Source organism: Myripristis murdjan, chromosome 13 (genome assembly GCF_902150065.1).
Source record: "Myripristis murdjan chromosome 13, fMyrMur1.1, whole genome shotgun sequence".
Classification (NCBI taxonomy): Eukaryota; Metazoa; Chordata; class Actinopteri; order Holocentriformes; family Holocentridae; genus Myripristis; species Myripristis murdjan.
The window spans coordinates 12,824,569-12,847,618 of record NC_043992.1 but is presented as its reverse complement, the minus strand read 5'-3'; the positions used below and the strand labels follow the sequence as shown (position 1 = coordinate 12,847,618).

General features: G+C 44.1%; 2 protein-coding genes across 3 annotated transcripts in view; both read right to left on the bottom strand.

Annotated features, from left to right (window-relative positions):
* LOC115370278 (large neutral amino acids transporter small subunit 4-like) overlaps nt 1–15,741 on the bottom strand; it is a 33,521-nt gene extending 17,780 nt beyond the window's left edge. Inside the window, exons 1-5 of the mRNA XM_030067232.1 lie at nt 15,578–15,741; nt 12,138–12,377; nt 4,773–4,980; nt 4,130–4,185; nt 3,803–3,879 (exon numbers count right to left, since the gene is read on the bottom strand). Of these exons, the coding sequence (XP_029923092.1) occupies nt 3,803–3,879; nt 4,130–4,185; nt 4,773–4,980; nt 12,138–12,297 (501 nt within the window). The 5' untranslated portion in view covers nt 12,298–12,377; nt 15,578–15,741. The remainder of the gene's footprint in view (nt 1–3,802; nt 3,880–4,129; nt 4,186–4,772; nt 4,981–12,137; nt 12,378–15,577) is intronic.
* Nucleotides 15,742–18,520: 2,779 nt separating this feature from the next.
* Nucleotides 18,521–23,050, bottom strand: part of LOC115370277 (unconventional myosin-Ic) — a 75,163-nt gene continuing 70,633 nt past the window's right edge. For both annotated transcript variants that reach the window (XM_030067230.1, XM_030067231.1), the window contains exons 30-32: nt 22,881–22,978; nt 21,868–21,967; nt 18,521–21,241 (exon numbers count right to left, since the gene is read on the bottom strand). In XM_030067230.1, the coding sequence (XP_029923090.1) occupies nt 21,215–21,241; nt 21,868–21,967; nt 22,881–22,978 (225 nt within the window). In that variant the 3' untranslated portion in view covers nt 18,521–21,214. The remainder of the gene's footprint in view (nt 21,242–21,867; nt 21,968–22,880; nt 22,979–23,050) is intronic.

Sequence of the window (23,050 nt, the reverse complement as noted above, 5' to 3'; positions counted from 1 at the left end):
TGCCAGCTGAGCCTAACGCCCAAAGAACTGCCAAAAATTACAAGCACTCAGTGTTTCCCCTCGAATCCGATTCTCGCCAGGGTGGAAATGCCTCTGAAGTAATAGCTACACCCCACATGTCTCCTTGATGCTTGGTTTTGGAAGGGATTTTTTTCCATCACAGAGCACCCTAAACGTGACTGTTCGATTGTGCAGCCATCTGGACCTGCCTGCTCTTCTGCTCGGGCCACTTTAAAAAAAAAAAAAAAAAAAAAAAAATCCACGTGAGCCTTACATTAGCGGCTGCTGCTGTTTCTGACCCTGTCTGGTCCGCTCAGATCTCAAATGACTGACAACTCTTAACCTTTGGCATTCATTTATCTGTCCCCCTCATCTCCCTTCCCTTCCTTTCACGTGACTGCACGGAGTAAACAGAGCATATACTGTACTTCCTCCGTGTCGCTCTGCCATCTCTGCTCCTTTTTTTCCCCCCCTTCTTCGCTGGCATGCTGAAAAATAGCCGTTATTCATTGCACACCCAGACCTTTATGCCTTATTTTCTCTGTTCTCTTTGCCAAGTAAAATGAAGTAAGGTGCTCTGTGGGCATCAACGAGATTTTCCACCACCTCACCTGACAGGAAAATCACTCCCTGTTTCTTTAACAGTCCCTGTAAACCTCTACACCTGCAAAATATACCCCGTGAGTTGAAATTTCTTCACTAAAATCTACCGATGCTCACATCGTCGACATGTGGCAAGCAGGGAAACAGGCAGACGAGCAGCCAGCGGGTCTTAGCGGTGTTTCCAGATGGTCCGCTGACACAGATTGAGGGGAGAAAAGGGGGGATTGGGAACAGAGGAAATAGACATTACAGAGCAGCAGATATGAAGTGGATTACGGCGGCGAGCAGAGTGTCACAGACCAAACCCATTCAGCAAACAGGAACCACAGGGGCTGAAACACGTGCACTGACCAAGAAGAGGAACAAGAGGAGGAGCCTATGCCTGTCTGGGGGAGTCAGTATGTGTGGGTGGGTGGGTGGGGAGCCGGCTGAATGGGTGGGGGTGAGGTGTCAGTCAAGAGATGGGGAAGGCTTCCAGCAGGAACGGCGGGGAAAGGTTAAAAGTTGGCACGAAGGGAGAGACGGCTGGTAATTGGAGAGCATGAGGCTGTTTATAGATGGAGAGGAGAGAAGAGGTTTTCCCTGTTTTCTATCACACAGAGCGCTGAGTGCGCATCTACAGCAGGGAACGAGGAAGTGAAGCAAAGAGAGATAGGAGAAGAAAAAAAAAACAGACACAGAGATGGCAAAAAGCCAAGCTGAGCGGAGACAAAGAGAAAGACAAGCGAAGACGGTGAAAAACCTCAAAGGAGCAAACCCGGCTCTCTAAACCAGGGCAGACCCACCACAATGAAACACGTGCAAATAAGAGTTTAACCTACTACTGGTGCAATGTGGTGGGTCGCTCTGCCTTCTGCAGCTGCTAATGCACCTCTGACTTTCATTAATCTGTTTTTCAGTGTTGACTTTTAACGTCCCATTATAGCATAAATGCTGTTTTAGATGTTTTTCTACCCTATAAGAGTATCACTCTGGGGGGAAATGCTGGCACAGTAACAGTGTTCATCCAAATGGAATAAATTATGGCCTCTTGTGAAGTTCATCCACGAAATGAATAGAGAATTAAAAATCCATTAATATGCCTGGAGGGAGGGAGAGAGAGAGAGAGAGAGAGAGAGAGAGAGAGAGAGAGAGAGAGAGAGAGAGAGGATGCAATTTCTTAAAATAGTTGCTTTCCTCAGTAACAACCTCTGACCTAGAGATTCAGGAACAGGCAGGAAAGGGAAAGAAACTTAGCAAAGCATCCGCAGAGGAGCACTCTCTCTCTCTCTCTCTCTCCCACACACACACACACACACACACACATACACACACAAACACACGTCGAGGAAGCAGCAGCATTAAGTTAACAGTTGTTGCACTTGCAGGGGGTTCTAACTCAGTAACTGTATGGAGGTTAGTAGCACAGCACAGCTAAAACAACACACACAAGCATGCAAAACACACACTGTTGACCCCGTCGTGCACATAAAAGAGCGTGTGTGTGTGTTTGTGTGTGTGTGTGCGCGCAAGAGTTGACGGTTGTGTCAGTTCAGGCTTGGTCTTGTTGGAGAGCAGCTGAAACTGGAGAAGACAAAAACAACGGGGCTGAGACTGGATTGGGAGGAGGGACGGGGGGCTGAAACCAGCTGAGCAACTTCTGTGTGTGTGTGTGTGTGTGTTTGTCTCGGTCAGGGTCCCACTAGGCAGCCAGAATAGGAAACAGAAAAGCATGGGTGGGGAAACACACTCAGTCACACTCACACACACACACACATGCAATTCCCTTACTGCTGCTTCCTGTTTGTCTGCTCAGCCTCAGTATCTCCTCTCGTGTCTGTGTGCATCAAGTCAGCCTCCAAGTGTTTCACGACAAACCAACAGAGTCATCAGGCTGCACCGCAATGATGCAATAATGTGACCCATGATGCTCTAAATGTTTCAGGGGCATCACAACAAGAAGAAAATACCGGGGGACACGCTGAACCTTCGTCATTTTCAATATTTTTTAGCATGAAAACGGTCAAATGTAAAGGTGTACCAGTATCTTCAGTCCCAAAAATATGTGTACCGGTGAACCTATATCAGTCAAACATCACTAATCTCACTCCACGCTCACATGAACAACAGAAACCAGTTTCAAAGTTCATTCTGTTTCCATTTACACAGTCCACCGCCGCCACAGATTTGGCCGCTGAGGCTCGATAACCGCTGATCGGAGTGAAACGCGCACAGCGATGCATGTGTCCAGGCACGGATGAATTAGTAATGAAGAGGGGGTCTTTTTTTGGCTCCCAGCCAGTCAGAGCGGCAGAGGCGGGGTGAGTAATAGATTATTGATGCAGCCTCCCTCTCCCTCTCCCGTTGGCCGCCTATGTCTCTCGCCCCGTCTCACGTGGCCGCTCCTGTGATGCAGCACTTTCTCTAAGTGATGAGATCATCCTGAGCGGAGGCTTTCCTTACACGCTCCACCCCCCTTTCCCCCGCCGTCTCCGTCTCTGCTGTCTCCTCATCCCTGCCCATCCCTCCATACTCCCCAGCTCCCTGCCTGCCTCCTTTTTTTTCCCCTCCTCCCTCCCTCTAAACATTTCCCATCGCTCTCTCCAGTGCACTTGCTGCGTTAGCGTCGGTCTTTGTGCCGATCTCCCTCCGTCCTCTGACCCCCGCGATTCTTTTTCTTTCCTTCAACGCCCAATTTGATCACGTCACATCGCTCTAATCTGCTCTCCCGCCCTCCTTCCACCTCTGCTCCCTGCATCACTCCTCCTCCTATCCCCCCTTTCTCTTACTCAGATTTCCCTTTGAATCTGAGGTTCGATTGATATTTCGATTTGTTGATGGTGGCTTTTTATTTATTTATTTTTATTTAAAAAAAAAAAAAAAACTATGATCACGCTACGTCCCTGTTTTTACTCTTCAGAGATGTCAGTCAGCAAACTGGGCCATGCAATCTGCCTTAAGGAGCTGCTGAATCACCTGAAAAAATTCTAATTAGTCTGGCTTTTATTGGAGGTTTACTGCCCCATGATGATTTCTTTTAATAAAAATGTTGTTTTAGAGGGTTTTTAATCCTGCTAGGAGTAGAAGTCTACTAGAAACACTTAATATTGAGTATTTTAGGGGCGTTATGTTGATATCAGGTTTCCACAAACCCTCTTCTTTCTCCTGCCTCTCTGCACCTTTTTGTTTCCTTGCATGGTCATAAAGCTTTGCGACTCACCGTCAGAGAGGTGAAGGTCATGCACATGCCTCCGAAGCCATTTAACGCCAGAGCAAAGAAGATCAGGACGGAGAGATCTGAGGGAGACAGGAGATCAAAAAGACAGACGGTTACTCTGCTGATATAAATCAACTTCTGTACACCCCAAGTGATTGACTGAACCGTCGCCATGGCGTCAGTATAATCTGGCTGTGTCTTGGCGCCACATGTACAACAGCAACATGATTGAGAGTAGCATGGGAAGCAAAATGCTCCTCAAGGGCCCGAGCCAACACATGGTGCCATTAATGTGATGTATGTGATATGACGCAAAGCAGGAATACATACTCTGGGGATCGCTGGCTCCGTAGGCGATGAGGAGGCACGAGAAGGCAAAGCAGGCACTGGGAACACAAAGTATGGGGTTTAAATAAAGGGCGGCAATATGGCAACACAAACACATCCGCTCCCAGAGGGATGGGAAAGAGCAATAATGTCACACTCCCCGTATTGAGCAGCAAAAACAAACAGAAGTTGCCTCTCCACATTAAAATGCGTCTTGCACCTGGATTGTGTTCAGGTATCAATCAGATGGATTACATGAAAATGGCTCTCTCTGCACACATAAAAACAAGATTCATCTTCCCTCGCCAAAAAGCAGATTGCAGCACACATCACTTCTTCTTGTAGATTTACATCCTTTTCATGTGACAGTAAACACCTGAGCTGAATTAATCCCAATTCTTAAGTATCCTAAGAATCCTTTTTACGCAGGCACTGCAGCAGCTTTCTGCTCCTACTTCATTTGTGTGCACCTCATAATTGGATAATTGCAAAAAAGTTTATTTCTCTTTCCATATTCGCTGTACATGGATTCCTGCCTGCATTTATATCTGGATTTCATCTTCTCTTTTGTCTTAATCTGATCATAATCCAGGACACTTCTTGTTGTTGGATGGAAAATGGCTTCAAAGACTGTCAGCCGCCTCACCTGCCCAGCAGGCGCAGCTTGCGCGGCCCGTATTTGTCCATGACGATGCCCAGAGGCAGGGTGATGGCTGACAGCAGGAAGGAGCCCACGGTGAAGGCCAGGTTGAGCATCTCATCTTGGTCGTTGCAGATGGGCCAGCCGTTCATCTCCAGGGTCTCCTCGGCTTCAGACGCCTGGGGGTCTGACGTGTTGGAGAGACTGTTGTTGTCTGCATAACGAGAAAGACGAGAGGGAGTTAGGTGCTTTGTGTTAGTGGAGAGCGCGTCAGGAACTGGTTTTCTCTGGCTGATTTGGCTCACCAGGATCACCGTGTACTCGAGACAATAAATTATGATCATGAGGCAGAAGAAGGAAAAAAATGTCTACTTGTTCAGTTCTTCTAGATGCTTCAGTCCGATCTAAAATAAACGCCTTCTTGGTATTCCAAAGGGGCGAATTAGCATTTTGGCATCTGGGCCAGGCACCGTTTCTATATTTGCCCCTGCTGCCGCCCTGAGAGCCGAGCTGCTGACTGAAAGGCTATAGCAGACCTGTTAAAGGTCAAGTAAACAAGCCACGAGATAAACAACGTGGGACGGGATAAACAAGCAGCAGAAATAGTCACGACTGTACCCCGAGCTTAGGGGAACTCCATGCCTACGTAACAGTGGGTGCAAACACACACACACAAACACACACTCATACACACACAAGTCTGCCTGCTTAAGAATCCCTGGTAAAACAGAGCCCGCTGAGGTCTGTGAGGTTTATTTTTGTCTATCACTGCACTAATAACATGGCCTTGTCTGGGTGCCTCTGGGGCAAAGAGGACACACAGAAAGAATGAAAAATACAGAAAAACTGTCGACACACTCCTCGTCACCTTGACTTGTTTTTGGTCAATCTGCCAGTGAAAAAAATGGAGACAGCCTTGTCAGTTGCCATGTAAACAGTGTCTGGGAGTCCGGAGGAGGGAGGTACAAAAGAACTTAGTCATCTGAGTGTTTTCTTCATCAGAGGCCCGGAGGCAAGACTAAAGTCTGACTAAGAGGCGGCCCTGAAAAGCTGCGAGCTGTTTACCGCTGTGGTGCTAAAAAAGGGCGGCTGATGTTCGTTTCTGTTGTTGAGCCAGCTGAAGTTAAAAAGGGAGGAGGAAGCAGGGGAGTGATGTTAGTTTCTGGGTTAAAGGTCGGAGGAGCTACAGGAAGAGAAGTATGTCATTTTAATGTGTATACCTGTGTGATGTCGCAAATTGGCATGTAAAGATGCTTACAGGGTAAAAGGTAGATCTTCTCACCTCAGCGTTAAACCCATAAAACCAGTAAGGAACACCGCGACATTTAACACTGAGTGGGCTGCAAGGAGTCAAGGACAAACTGCTTTAGCGAAGGAACTGAATGTTTTACTGTCTGTGAGGATCAGGCCAGTATACTGGGCTGATATTGGCCTTTTATTAATGATTTTTTATTCATTATTCATATTTACTGTAGAGCTGATTAAAGGTGCACTATGCAAAACTGAAGGTTGATTCAAATAAGGGACGACTCAACTGACAAAAAAACAAAAAAAAAAAAAAAAGGTAAATTTTGTGTTTGTTCCATGTTTTTTGTCAGCTGAGTCATTTTGATGTAATTTTATATACCTTTAATATTACATTGTTTGTGTATAGATAGACCTTAGCGCTACTGAAAAGGGCTGGCACTCGAACATAAAGAAATGGGCATTCTCCTTTATTAAATTTGCAAACATGTCCCAAAAATGCACCTTAATTTGACCCGACTCCAATGCAAAACAATGATTATTATTTCTTTATGATCATCATTATAACTAGCAGTAGTAATATTTGTTGTTGTCGTTTCCTGGCTTTGAGAGTTTTAGTACCCCATGATGGTCTAAATGCTGTTTCAGAGGCTTTTACACTGATAAGGATAAAAAAATAAATAAATAAACACTAGGAAAAACAATGAATGTGTCAATTTTGGGGTTTTTTTCTTGTCATCAAAATGGTCAGAGACACTGGATGTCAGCAGAAAACAGCAGCTATCAGCAGCTTCCATCCAGAAAAACTGACATGGGTATCGGCCTTGAAAAGCCCACATGAGCCAAAGCCCTTTCTCAACAGTGGGATTACCTGTTCTGGCCTATCTAGCTGATATATCTGGTGTATTAGAGCATAAGTGCCCTAATAGTGCTGACTATTGGCCTAACAGAAGGTAACAGCATCTGTCCCCTCAGAGGCTCCAGCTGCTGACTAATCAAATGACTCCAAGCAGCCAAAGTCAATAAAGGAAGTGTCCTCAACACACACACACACACACACACCCACAGGGGCAAACACTCTCACAGGTCTATAAACAGACCCAGATCTCCTCTGAATACCTGTTCATGATAAATCACACCCCGGTTGGTGTTTCGCATTCATGTCAACACCGTAAAATCTTGCCTTTGTTCGACTATTCTCGCTGAATTCCTTCACTTCTTCTGGACACACCTCTCCCTCCTTTCCTTCATACATTTGCTACAGACGCTATCAATGAGAGAAAAAAAATCACCCCTGCAAAGTCGTTCTTTAGCAGGTTAATGATTGTTAGAGTATCTGAACCGCTTTGTTCCCGTGAGATTAACGAACGCTGCCATGGTTTCAGAACAGTCCCTGTCCTGTGAACCGCACTGAAAGATACAGATTTGGGCCTGATTTGCCTGCAGCTTATTAAAACAATGCAACAGTCAATAATGTTGTCAGATACGGAGCGCCAGTGACATCCTAGCAACAGTCTCTGCTCAAGTGCCATATCAAAAGGCAGTAAGCACTCAATGATCTCTTTCAGATAGCCTTGTGTCTGAGGAAAAAAAACGCTCTGGGTCCTGATTAGAGGCTGTTTATGTGAGGACGCATTAAGTATTGTGCAAAGGTGACGGGGTCAAGTGAAGGATAGAAGCTCTTAGTGCAATTAACAGCCTCAGGGGGCATCTGGAGCATAAATGGACATGTGGGAAAGAAAAGTTCCTGACAATTTGCAAGGCCAGACTACTTCACCTCTTGTATTCTCTCCCGCACAGCCACGTGTTTGCTTTGACACTGATGTACACTCTGTTCAAAGTGATCCAGACGGGCTTTTCTAGCAGTTGACTACGGGTAAGGAGACGCAAGGTGAGTTTATCTTGCAGAAACAACACACGTCTACCAAGAATCCTGCTGACAGAGCCACACTGACAGGCCGGGTTACGAAACAAAGCCGAGCAGGTGAGGGACTACAGAGCTATAGAGCGAATGTAGGTTCCCCTGTCTCACTCTGTCTCTGTCACACACACATGCATATACACTTCACATCATTACAGTAACCACAAACACAGAGCAAGCGCACAGGTGATGAATGACAGCAGAGAGCTTCACTAACATGACAAACTGTCCTGAGCGCGGCTCTTTCAGCTCCACATAGCGTGGAGATCGCTACATCAAGATCCCGGGTACAGTTTATTCTTTGGGGACTTGTGCAAATAACTCAGCTGCGAGGCAGGTGTGTGTGCGCGACGTGACAGCCCCGCATGTGATTAAAGACCCACACCACGGCTCGCCTTGCTTGCTCAAATCCTTTGAGAAAAAGCTCATTGAAAGACACAGGCAAACCTGTCTGCCAAGTCTCCAAAACAACACTTTCCCATCCTCTTTCTTAACATTTACTCTTACATGATCGCTCTGTCGCAATTTGGATAATTTGTGAGGACACTAACACCTTGACCTTAAGCGCCTTCATTTTGGTCGCTTGCCATTTTTGGTTGATATATGAACTTAAAGTCTATTTGTCTTTTCAAGTAGGAGGTGTTCTGTTTGGTTAAACTCATAATGCTGCAGCACCGTGTATCGTTTCCCTGGCACAGCACCAGGCAGCTTTTTACATTTTGTTTTTTACTGCATAACCATTGTTATGGTTATAGTTTCTGGCCAGCCTCACTTCTGAATGCGGTGCTGCTCTTGACTGTCCCATTAGCCAGCTGAGATGAGTGTGCAGGCCATTTTTAGCAGCTGTTCAGAGTGTTACATCATCAAAATGCCGCAATTCACTTTTTTTCCTCATACTTTTCATTTCTGCTTGACATATTCTTGACACTTTTTGGCAATTCGTGATATTTTTTTTTCTTCTGTTGTTGTATCTTATTCCTGTTTTTCTGATGCATCAAGTCAGTTTCAGTTATGGTCTCACTTTGTGCCTGGGTACTCTTCTGCACAGAAACTGATGCATTTTACATTTGCAAAGGTGTCGCCATGTAAAGTAGCTCTCCTTTGCTGAAAGAGCTGCTGGAGGTTGCCAGACGATGTCATGTGCTGAGTTACATATCAGTATATTTGCTGCACTGTGATCATGAGGCTTTTTTGGATTAGAAAAGCAAGTGGTGCAAACTGACATCAGATCTATAGATTTATCACCAAATCCATTAATATTGTTCCACTTGAATGGGAAAAGCTTCTAGCTGTGGAGCTCGCTGTGTTTGAGAAATTAAGTCATCAACGGAGTCTGAAAAATCAACAACGTCTCCAGAATTTAAAACACGAGGAACTTGCCAATTACCACTTCAGAGTTTGATCGTATCTGATCTGAGATTCAGCTGATGTAGAGGCTGCACACAAGTTTTGCCAATTTGCCCACCACATGACAACAGTGCCAAGAGTGCTGTTTAAACCGAAATTGATCTGAATGTGACAGTGTGAGCCTTGGCACTGTGTGAGTCTGGGTCAGACGGACAAGCGGGCCTTGTCAGTGGAGCAGGAGGTCGGTGCTACGTGTTTTAACCCAGTTTTTGTCCAGAGGCCCACTTCCTCAAATACAAAAGACACACACAGGAGTGACCTTGCTCAAAGTGCCTCCGCAGACACATAAACACACACACATGCAGCATGGTCCACCTTCTGGCCCGTTTCCAGGCTGCTCACCCCTAGGTGTCAACACATAAATCGCTGATTTAACAGCATTTTGCAGGTCAGAGGAAGACAGAGAGCTGCGTTTGTGGAGCTGTGCAGCTGGGTCACTGCTGGAGGAGCTGACTCAGCTGCAGATCCTCCCTTTAATCCAAAGAGGTCAACTTCCCACACTCAGATTAAGAGCTAATCCCAAATGATACACGGCCTTCCTTCGATGAGACCTACCAACACTGTAGCAGCTATCGCTCCACTGATATGAGCAGATTAACAGGATGGTACACAGATAATGGTACAGAGATAGATTAATGCTTTCCATTACAAGGCACAGCCTGAGGGTCCTCATACATACTGTATAATAGAGAATGTATGAAAACAATCCAACCATTAGAAGACTGTATATATGTAAATGAAGTCTTTGGCCTGAAATGCCTTTCATCACTGGGTTACAGAGAGGGAGACAGAAGAGAGGCAGAAGAGAAGGAAGCAGACAAAGAGACACAATCAGCAGATCAAAGAGCCTGTGTGATTATCTTGGAGAAGGGATGGATGAATACCCCTATTCACACACAGATCTGTCTGGAAGCTCCCGACAACAACGATGATAACGATCATGATGACGATGAACTGACCTTTCATTCAGTCATCATGATTAAGGCAAAGAGAAATTACCAAAGAACAATTAGCCGAGAAACAAAAGTCCTCATTTGATGCTTTTTTTCCCTCTTTTCTCTCTAAGCAGCGGCATTGTTTGCTACAAAAATAAACCACAGGCCAGTAAGAAATAACCTGTTGAGTGCAGCCAATCACTGCACCACCTTTGATCATGCAGGGCCAAGGGCAAAATAAGGAAAAGTAGCCTAATCCTGATCCTTCTGTTGGCTTGTTATGCAAGAAAAATTTGATTCACGACTGTGTGCTAGTTCAGCTTGACTGTGGCCTTGTTCTGAGGCCTGGGACTAACGTGTCTGCATCACATCAGAGGTGTAAACAGACATGTGACCCATTACGCATTGAAGGACTAACGAATTAATGAATGAAAACTCCCATTAATAAGACACAAGCTGTCCTAAAAACACGATGCCAGAAATTTTGGGGTGTCTCTAAAATATGTGACTCTGATCACAAGTGGACAGGTGAGATGCATTTGGAGATGCATGTGTGTGTGTGTGTGTGGATGGACTGAGAGCTGTTCACTTGTGTTTGGATTTCCAAAGACGCATTTTAACACTGGGTGGGAACAGAGCCTGGGACGCTATTGATTTGTTTTTTTCACAAGTAAATCCCCACTTTTGGATCAATGCAGATCTAGCAGGCCACTGTCTTTGCTCTGTGTGTGTGTGGGTGTGGGTGTGGGTGTCTAAAACCTTGAATCATCCACACCCACGCAACACTCAGTCTCCCTCTGTGTGTTGTAATCAGTCTTTTGAAACCGTTTGGTGGTTCATCAGTTCCCGCTCGGGGCGTGATCATGCAAGGCCCCATTCACACTTCATCAAAAGTTGAATCAAAGTCAAACCAGCCGGCCCAGAATGAGGCTGCAGTGGGGAAAACCCGGCTTTGGGGACATGGATGGTGACGACACTTTCCCATCACCAGGAACTGGAAGTTGTTTCGAGCTCTCTAAATAAAACCGTGGGCAAATTCACAATATCACTTCCATTTTCCCACCTGTTCTCATGTTCAGCCAAATGTGGGCGATGTAAAGTAACACTGTGAATTATATAAACTCAAATAAATAAACAAATGGTGCTGCTTCATCAGTATCAGAATCAGAAATATTTAATTGATCCCTGAGGGTGAATTGGGTAAGCTGCATTTACTCAAATTCTTCTCAAAGACAGGAATTAAATGATAAGAAATACAAAAAGAAATAAGAAATATAAAAATCTATACGTTAGAAACTTGGAAAAACAAGAAGGATGTATGTTATAGATAAATACAAGAAGGATGTATGTTATGGATAAATAGGATTATAAATGTATATATAATCCTATATATACACAGGGATATTACACTGTCAAATGAAGTATCTACAGGTATGACTTAGTGCACAGTTAAAAAGTTAAATAAACATATCATCACTCACTATTAGAATTTGATTTTTTCTGATGCTGATTATTATTATTATATTTAGCTCCTGCTTCTGCTTATATTTAGAACTTCACACAGGACACACTTTGTAAACTCTTCTTTTGGATAAGTGCTATGTAAATTAAGTTTAATATTGTCATTATTATTGGTAGTAGCAGGAGCACTAAGCACTGCTTGGGAGTTGCCTGCCGGCGGCCACTAACCATCTTATTACAGGAGATGTGCTATTTCAGTTCCTCTGCATGGTCCATGTGGCATCACTGATTCACAACACTGCAGGCAACCTCTCCAACCTCAAGTTTTTCTTTTTTCTTTTTTTTTAATCTGACATCAGTGATAACATTAGTTCCTCTGCAGGAGGGTCGGAGCTGACTCACCGGCTCTGCTGCACAGGTAGGAGTAGAAGCCCTCGGACTTGAGCATGATAAGCAGGGATCCCCAGCCAAGCAGTACGGCGGAGAACAGCAGGTTCTCGATGACCGCCGTCACCGCCATCCACCAGCGGCGGGAGAAGGCCGTGGCCAGGGTGGGAGCCATCTCAGCTGCTCCTGAGGCACCGAGCGCACTGGGCTGAGCGGAAGGATGGAGGGATGGAGAGAGGAGTGGCTGGGTTTAGCCTGAGGGATGAAAACAAGGTGGGAAAATATTGCAACATGAGTGATGGGAGGGGTTTATGAATACAATAGACACTTCAACACGTATTGGAGGTATATGTGGTCATGCACATGTTGAGAACCGCCTGGTGTCACAGTGAAACATGTTGCCTGAACCCATGGGCTCGTTTCTTTGTTCCTGCCTGTTGAGAACAACCAGGAGCAGAAAAACAGCTGAGCCCCTCCAGCAGCTCCAACTCCACACATTAATATTAAACACCCCTGAAATACAGGATTGGTTGACGGGTTTCAAGGCGCTGCTCCTATTGGCTGGAGGTGACATAGCTCCTGGAGCAGCTGCACGTGAGGCTAATGACACATTCACGCCTGTGGGAAATATGAGAGATGTATTCCTCCTACTAGAAAACATCCTCCCCCTCCCCTACTTAATGTTGTAACACATACTTTATTAATATTATTAATTAATATACTTGGTAATAGATTGTTTTTGCTATTTTTTTTTTTTAAACTGTGAGCAAGGGAGAAATTTCCACTATAGTAGGGTTGCAGGCGGGGGGTGGTAGGGATTACTTTGTTTGGTTTTCTCTGTTTTTATTATTATTATTATTATTAGCATTAGCATTTATATTTACTTTCATTATCAATGTTGTTATTATTTTTAAGTGTATCTTAATAGAATGGCTATTTTTCTTCAATAAAAATATCTTTAAAAAAGAAAATGCCCTTCACCTGAACATCAAATGGCAAATCAGCTTTCAGCAAGTAAATATACTGAATAGGAAAATAGGAAATATCCTGACATCTGCCATCAGAAATATACAAATACCTGTATACAAACACAAGAAATTCCATTTTTGTTACAACTAAAGCAAACACAAGTAAGGATTTTAATCAAATAATCATTTTACTATCATAATAGCCTACTTCAACTGCTACTAATTTGCTGACAGTTTAGTGTTTTTCTTATCATAAAATACGAACTTGAACCTAAAAGTCACTGAGTGCTGATTCATGTAAAGGGCGAATAAAGACAACAGTTGTGGTTTATTATGGACCACACGTTGAGGCACGTGTGCACCGCCCTGTGTTCACGGTCACACCGGCTGTTTTCCATCGTCAGGTCTGATTGTGTTTTTTTCCCACAGGACGTGAACGCGGCTCGAGCTCCAGCCGGTTCGAACCAGCGCGGCGCGAGATTCTACTTTATTGTTGTGAGCGCGAGGCTGCACATCCGCTGTGTGCGTGCCCGTCTGTCTCCTTCATGTTTACATATATCTTCTATCTGACAAATAGCCTACAAACATAAACAAATATTTCATATAAACTAAAAAAAGACGGATAACAAACATTTCAGAATCATCGAAATAAAATATTTATGATAATATAATTTATGAAACAAACTTCTGTTGGCGTCGTGGTACGGTTTCTCTTTTTCCTCTCTTTTTCATTGTCATTCACGGATATGCAGAGAAACTTAACAACTAATGTATAACAGAAACACATGGCATGTTTATTTCTATATTCCAGAAGGTCAGAGGAGACCATCGAAACGCATATTAAAATGTGATTATTTTTATTTTCTGACCCATCGCAAGAAAATGTTTTGTATGTATGAATAAGTTTTTCCGTGTAATTTCGGCCGCAGTGTGAATAAAGAGCCGCACCGCCTGTCTTTGTCTCCGCTGCAACAATCAGGGCAGTGTAGCTATATATGTATGTGCAGTAAATGAAGAGCAGCGCTGGAACTGGTCTGAACTGGACTGAAATCATCATCCAGCACAATGCACCCCCCTCCCGCCTCCTCCTCCTCCCTCCATCTCTGTGCGCACCAGCCTCAAGCTCGAATTAACAAACACGCCAGTTCCGGTATCACCTTTCGCAATAAAACCTCTTATTGACTGCGCTGCGATATTTCTCTTGCTTCCAGAGCGACCCAAAGCGAAGGAACAAATGATCAACTTTAACATAATTTTTTTTCTTTAGATCATAATGGAACAGTAAGAGCAACGATAAACCAAAACAGCCACATATCTCTTTGGAAACCTAAAATCACACCGTTCAGTGCGGGCTTATGTTGGGTAAGCTGATGACATTTAATTGAATCATGTTGGTCATATCTCGTCAGTCACCAGTCGTTTCTCCACCTGTCATTGTCTGGTGTAATTTTGGCCTCAGTGTATGTAAAATACAGCTAGATTAAGGTAAATCTGTTTTTCATGTAACACATCATCTATTTTCTGCCTACAGAAGTATGCATATGACACTAAATACATCTTTTCATTTTAAATCAAATGTAATGATCCAACAGAGGCTATTCAGATCCATCCTTATATTTTTCTTAATTGTAATATTTCTTATACGCAAGTTGCAGCTTTTCATGCTCTTATTTTGATGGTAAAATCTGCTGTTTTCCGGTGTGACCCCGTCTCTTTGTGTCTAACTTGATGCAGCCCCCCTCCTCCCTCCCCCCCTCAAGTATCGCTCAGCTGTTCCGTATCAACAACAGCCCGTCCACAGGAGCAGGCAGCACCTCTCCTCTCCTCACCGAGACAAAGACAGCGACCTGTCTGTCCTGAGGAGCCGCAGGCAGGTCGACCCGGCAGCCCGCACGGCCTCCCGTCATGCCCCGCCGGCGCCGTGATGCTCCGCACTGTTTACCACCCCAAACAGGATTTCCCTAACTTTCATGCAGTGACTGTGATCAGCTGTCATCGCAACCAAATATAAATCAGAATATAAAATAAAAACAGGCCATTGGAAGTGACCGGGCTTCAATTTGGACCATGAAACACAACAATTTGCACCAAATAAACCTGCACCACACTCGTTAATCAGATCTGCTCTAATGTAATTACGGTGTGTGTTTGTGAAAGTTACAGGAAATGAGACTGCGTAAGGACGGGAAAAAAAACACCACTCTAGCTTATTTGTATTCGCTGTTTTGAGTCATCACGGAGAGGAAAACAGCGGTGACATTTAAAGTTAAACGCACCTTCTGCTGCGTTTCCTCCATCCGCTCCACAAAGGAGAAATGCAGCGAGCAAAAAAAGGCTTTAAAGATCAATAACACTCTGTTGCTGCATAAAACCTGTGGTGTGTTATGTTATTTTGATTGATTTTTCATATAAAAGCCAGTGATGCTGGTGAGTGAGGCAGTGGCCCGGGGCTACGGCGTGCAGCATCCCTCGGAGCCCAGCGCCTACCTGCGTCTCCGGATCCGGGGGGGCCGAAGCTGCGCCTTCCTCACTCAGATGCGCCGCGCCTGGTCCTGCCGCTGCCCGGCGAGCCGAAACACACGCAACAGTGGCGGAAACACACACCAAGGAACACCTTGAGCTCTCTTGGAATCAGTATTTGTCCCCTCATCTCTCATTGCTGGCGCTTTATACCAGCACGGCAACGGTGCACAAACAAGCCCGCCTCCCCATTGGCCGGCAGCTGAGCTAGAGACCAGCCCGGGCCAATCAGCGCGCCGAGAATAATATATTTAATATTTCCCAATATTAATGAATTGTTGGGAAAACAGTCGGCTAATGTTTGGACACAAAGGGAGAAGGCGGCTTGAGCTCGTCGAGAACAGCCGGTGAACACAAGGAAAACACGGCACTTTAGAGTAAACAACAACACGGAATAAACAGCGCATGCTGACATTATGTTTGTTGGGCTGTCACATTGTTTGAAGATGTAACTACAAGCAGACTGTTGTGTCGCTTTGTAGCGGAGGGGTGAGGGGAAGTTGAGGCGATGTTTGCGTGTTTTTCTCCGTTATATCTTTCCACTGAATAAATAGTTCCGCTGGAGAACCTCGGCCGGTGCTCTATAGAACCAAGGGTTCCCTCACCGTGGAGTGTGTGAATGGCTTCAAATTAGCGGCGTGTGTCTTGCTTCTGAGGTCTTTACTCTGTTTTCAATAAATGGAAAGGGTTACTGCAGTATTTCAAGCTTTATTTAGAGCCACCAACCTAAACAAAGAAGCCTTGGAGAACCTTCTTGTCCTGGTTGAATAAGTCTTTATGTAGTTAAGTCCTGCCCATGTATGTAAAGAAAAAATCCTTATCTTGATTTTTTTTTTGTCTGCTCGGCATGTATGGTGAGTCACTGCTGACTTGCAACGTCTTTTCAAACTTGTGTTTTCCCAGAAGCCCAGCAGAGAAGCTTCACCGGCGCCACTGAAGAGGAAAAAGATGGGGGAAAAAAAGAACACGGGGAAGATTTCATAGCAAGGGCGACACCTAGTGGCGGCTTCAATAGCGACTCCATAACAGCCTGCCAGACTAATCCAACAGGTTGAGACTAGAATTATATTATATAAAAATAGGTTAGCCTTCCTGTTGCCTTCAAATTTACTAGCCTTTTTTTTTATCAGTTGGGGTCAGTTTGACCACAGGAATTCAAACTTCCAGAAAATAATTATATTAAAAAATGTTAGCCAGGTTTATGTGTCTGATACTTTGTGTGACTTGTTTATGACCTAAATAGCTCTTTAAATAAAACACAACCCCACCCTCCCTGATGGATCAGAGTTCATGAGGGAGGGAATGTTTTGGAAAATTATAAATGTCACGTTATAGTTCCTCAGTGTCATTCAAAACAAGTACAACAAGTGTGAGTGAAATGCTGACATTTCTTATGTTTCATGCAGCTATAAAAGTCTGGGGTCAAACAAACCCCAGTGAAACACCAACCGGTACCAAATGTGTCCAGGACATTGAAAACATATCACCATGTCCACTTCATGCTGACCCACTGATCCACATTAAATCAGGAAAAGCCACAACACATGAAGAAAAAAAAATATGTATTGAGAGACATTAAACATTGAATGAGGTTAAATTGACCCTAAAGGTAATAGGAGGGTTAAAGACGCTCCTTTCTAAAATTTAGATGACACCACTATTTAACTTGTATACACCCATCGTGTTCCCGGTCACAAATGACCGGTCATTAGAAATGAATGGGTAAGACTACAATTAGTGTATAAAATAGAGTTAAACACATTCCCACCTCCTTTCCCACACCCCAACATGCAGGTGTCTTTGAGCACAGATGTGTGTGAACACACACACACACACACACACACACACACCTTATACCCCTTTCTGGCTTCCATGGCAACCCCCACAGGAAAGTATCTCTCTGACTTCTTTCCCACACCCCAACATGTAGGTGTCTTTGAGCAGGCACACAACACACACACACCACACACACACCACACCTTATACCCCTTTCTGGCTTCCATGGCAACCCCCACGGGAAAGTATCTCTCAGACTTCTTTCCCACACCCCAACATGTAGGTGTCTTTGAGCAGGCACACACACACACACACATGGACACAGACACACATAACTTTGCCCCTTTTGGCTTCCATGGCAACCCTCACGGGAACCTTCCACGGGAACTGCCAACACCTGTCACCTGACACCTGACACCTGACAGGTGTCAGGTGTCAGGAAGAAGACCCAGCTGAAGTTGTGGTCACCTTTTGGTCCAAAAATGGTCATTTTTCCTGGACCTCATCCCCACCTGAGAGGAACGGTCAGCTTCCATGTGAAAATGTCATGAGGATGACTAACTAAATCATACTGGTCAATGCTGACGGGAACACAAAAGATGCTATTTTTTTTGCCACTATTTAGAAAATTGAAATGTTTTCAAAACATTGTCCTTGGAAACATTGAAATGAAGTACTCTGTGATAAATACTACAATATGTTTCATCTGAGTATTTGTTATAGTCAAAATAATATCTATATAATGTTTTTTTCCCTAAAAAACGAATGGTATGATCTCAGGTAAATTAGGCCTACAGCACACACATAGCAAATAGAAGTTCAAAACTTGTCATTTTCACAAGAGCAGAAGTTGATAAAAAGATCTAACACAACATTAGGTGATAATATGTATCATAGTGGATTTATAATCAAATACAATGTTACCGGTCACATGTGACCGGGAACCTCATGAGTGTTAGCCCAAAATGAACAGAATAGGAGGGTTAAAGTAGTGACTCTCTTAAGTTATAAAGTTATAAAGTTATAAAGCCCCCAAATTTAAAAATTATTGGGTTATTACTGTGCTATTAAAAAAAATTGACGCTTTCTGTGTCAGCTGAGAGAGAGAGAGAAAGCAGATAACTTCACACCAGACACGTTCATGATTTTATGTTTATTTTTCAAATCTTTAGTATCTTATCTTTTAGTGTGTTGGCATAATTATACATTGGTTTGGTGCATACAGTAAGTCAGGACCGATAACAGGAGTGCATCTGTAAATCAAGAGACGTAGGATTTGAATAAAGCTCACAGAGAGAAGTTTCAGGAACAGTCTGACAGCAGTCGCCAGCCTACAAACTAGGACTCAGCTCTTACCGACTAACAGGTGAAGCAGTCAAGGAGGTATTTCTCATATAATTCCATACAAATCTGTTGCATTTCTATCCGACAACAAGGCACATTAGCAACAAGTTTTTTTTTGTTTTTTATCATGAAACAAAACTAAAAGCAGTCCCCCCCCATCCCCTCCTTCCCAAGATGCTTTACATAATCAAACCCCACTTGGCTTGAGTCTCTCGTTATAACACATAAACACATACACATGGATAGATCTCCCTCCAGGAAAAGAACACGACATTCAAGAAATTGACATTACACATCAGAAATTCTACGACGGAGAATGACGGGAACTCGGCGGGGTCACTTCTTTGGCTAACATAGTGTTAAGAGCGCTGGCCTCGCCGTGTTGAGAAGGAAAAAGTCGTGTCACTGAGCATCAGCTCACCTGGAAATCATATGCGTCTCGGAGATTTCAGTCACATGGCTTTTTCATTGCAAGCCTTTGGTCTCACCTGTGATAGACTTTGGTTAGCTTGACAGGAGGTCAGGGGTCACAGCTGGGGTCAGACTCATAAGGATTTGAAGATACATCAGGCCGACACTGGCTTTACAGGAAAAATGTATTGTTTACTGCACAGTTGGTTGGAGGCTTAACCTCATCTGGTTATAATGCAAGATTTTGTTGGGATTCAATGCAATTGCATGTGAATATGCATTATTATTATCCTTAGGAGTTTAAGTGGAGAGCCTCATGGTCTAAATGCTGTTTTGGAGCCGTTTCCATCCAAATTCAAGGAGAAACACCAAACGTGCTTGTATTTTGTGACATTAAGAATGACCAAATTGAAAGATGCCGAGTTTTTGCTCCAAAACACTTAAAAAAAAAATCACATCAGTCGGGGCCGAATTTGAATAATTTTCCACCATGTTTTCAAAGCTACCGAGCCAAAAGAAGCCTCTGAACCACCTGGAAGAATTTTATCTTACTGACTTTCAATGGAGAGTTTATGTTTTACATCACAGTCTAAATGCAGTTTTAGATGCCTGTAAGAGTGCTGGTTTTGGCTTCTTTTGGTAGGGTGGCGTGAAACATCAGCACAAAATATCTGCTATTTGAGTCTTCAATCCAAATATATCAGTCCAACCCCAGTGAGAGGCAGCCAGCAGATCAGCCCAGCGACAGCGACAGACAGAGAAGCAAAGCGGACAGGTAGAGAACAGGAAAAAAAAAAAACAGGTGGAGGACTTGACTGGGGGAAAATGTGGCCAACGATGGCAAGTGAGGCTGTTACGTTACTCTGAACAAGAGCTGGACACCGACAGGAGATCTTGGGAAAATCCACCGCATGTGTCGCTGCTGACGGACACGCGCACCAAGTGTCTCGCCTCTCTGGGAATCACTTCATCCTGCTGCTTCTACCTTGAAATCCTGTCCAACTTCCTGCACAAAACCAGAGGATACCGACTCGACTCTATTCTAAGAGCGTCATAGTTTTACAGAATAAACAGCACAACTATTTGAATCCCTCGTGAGCAATAAATTAGTCGAGGAGAAAGGCACAAGCACCCGGGGTCAAGGCGAATGACAAAAGCAAAGAAGCGCCTTCGTATCTTCTCTACTCTCTCTTCATCTTGTTTCCTCCTCTTGCCTTTCCCTCACCCGTTTCTCACATTCACTGCTCTCTTTTTTTGCGACAGAAATATGCACTGTTCACTTTAGTGACTCCTTCATGTACGGCTCAAACACTCTGCGCACACACACAGCTGCTTGGAATATATTCAGTAGTATGGCCAACTATTTCCACTGATCTAGTGTTTGCACAGTCGAGCCCCTTGCCGTCAAAAACCCTCGGACTGCTGCATCAGAGGATGACCATCCTCTTCGGCGTCTTTCTCCCTCGTCTCCAAACATCTCAGCAGCTTGCCTACATGCCGTCACAGCCTTGTTCTATCAACCTCCACGCGCCCACAAAAAAAAAAAAAAAGCTGCCCGCCCCGGCTGGAAAAGCAGCGTCGGGAAGGCAGTCGAGCCCCATTAGTCAAGCAGAGAAAAACTGAAAACGCCGACAGGAAAGGAAAAGCAGCAGGCAACAAGCGGACCCTGATTTTCATCGACAACAAATCCCCCTTCCTCTCGCCGTCATTGTCGTCTCGTCTTCTGAACGCTTCCCTCATCGCTCGCTTGGTCATGTTCCCGAATTAAGCACGACAGACACAAGTGGCGCGAGAAAATTGCACCGAAATATTTGTTATTCCTTGGCTTCATATATAAAATCAGAATATTCAAACAGCAACAGTATTAATCCCCCAAAAAATATAATATATAAACATAAATATATCAATTAGTTTGCTGGACTTTATTTCTTAAATTGGAAGCACGTGTCATCCATCTAGTGACAGCTGGCATCTGATTGGCTTAGGGCAGAGCGGGGTCTGCGGTTGTGTGATTGGTGGGTGGGAGAAGCCAGGCAGGTGTACTTCCTGGTTCGTGTGGTGGCGATGTGGCCATCATCTGGAGTTCAGTCTGGGGGCCGTCTGGAGTGGAGACAAAGGGAAAAAAAAAAATCATATTAGAAGGTCAAGATGTTGGTTTATTATCGCAGAATGGGTGCAGGAAGCTTGTGTTATTACAACAGCCACACAAGAATCCCCTGTATTCTTTCAAATCTGATTCATAATGTGAATTTCATGTTCTTGTGACTTTCAGCCTTTTATTAAAAAAATCAGATATTGTCCTGTTAGAGTTGCGCGCCTTTGATATGACGTTCCTCCCTGGCCACAGAGAGTCAATATGTTTCATTATTGTTTTTATTATCGTTTTTATATCAGAGGTCAGTCCAGTGAAATCATGCCGGTGCGGTGTGGGAGGATTTTTACTCCACAGCCTGCGAGCCTCGAGAGCTGCAAACACAGGAGCATTTCAACAGACGGTGAGTTTTAGTGGCTCGTATTGGTCTAAATATGACAGGAGTAAAATTACAGTTGACAATGGTCTCATCTCTCAGCAGCGAGATCAATGTAAAGCTCTTCATTTTGCAGTTTTTCACCATGAAGTTGCAGGTTTATATAAAAAAAAAAAAAGTCCAAGCTCTGGTTGCCGTGAAGCAGCGTTACATGTGAAAACCTTCCCATGTGCCTGGACAGAACAGAGTAGGACTCACCACAGACAAGTGCCCGTTCTTCGCCTTGGCCACCAGCAGCTCTGAGCCGGGGGTGAAGTCGATGATGCCCTCCTTGCCCTGCCCCACTGTGAAGGTTATACTGCAGGAGGAGCACAGCGACACTCAGACACCTCTACATATGGACCTGTGAGGAGCACCACACGACTGCAGCCTCCAGGGAGCAGATAAATGTGCCTGTTCAACCAGTGGTCGACTGATGGGCTTTTTCAGAGGCTGATAACATGTTTTTTTTTTTTTCATCTGATAGAGCAACAAGTTAATTATAATAACAAATGTGCCACAAAATCTCTGAACTTAAATGAAAATTGATTTACCACGACTGTTAATGCCTGCATGATCTCTGATTGAGTAGATCTGCACTTGGTCTGCAGTGCATTTATTTTAAATGCAAAAAAGTATCAGCTAAAGAAACATTTACAGGCAATCAAAAAACTAAACTTTGTGGAGAAAAACAAAAAAAAAACTTTAGTGCACTTAACAACTGTAGCATCTCCTTGTTTCTGAGAGATAGAGCAGACATTTTTTGTTTTATCGGCCTTTTGAGTGCAGGCGGCTGAGCGCTACTTTCAAGCGCTTCAGGCGTATGAAGGGTGTTTGTGTTCCTCCTGCCAAGAGCAGGTATCAAGGTAACTTTTTCAAAGCTCATCACCTGCACAGGACGAACAGCACAGTGTCGTTTTACTGTGTAAGTGCACAAACATAAACAAAACAGGGAAAAACATTACTGGAACTGCACTGTGATGCATTACAAACAGATTTAAAGCCAATTAAAGGCATGGATTCAGTTTTTTACATTATAATCAAACAAACACCAGGAAATTACATCCTTTTCATACAGTTTTAAGACAGTTATCCCACAAAAATTAAAATAAACCTGTCAATTTCTCAGATCATGTTTTGATTATTTAAAAAAACTATGCTTATGGTTGACGTGTCAGAATCAACTTCACCCTGTTTCCCTCTCATCTCTGTGCTGCTGTGTGGGTTCTCACCTGCCCTGGTTGATGTTGATGTTGTTTATTTTGTCAGCACAGATTGCCACTTTGGTCAAGGTCTCGATCACATGGTCGCTCTGCAGAACCACGTCGCCCTGCGAGGAAACAACCAAAGCAGCCGGACGTTAAAAACTCACAGCAGATGGGATTCATAGTCACAAAAAACT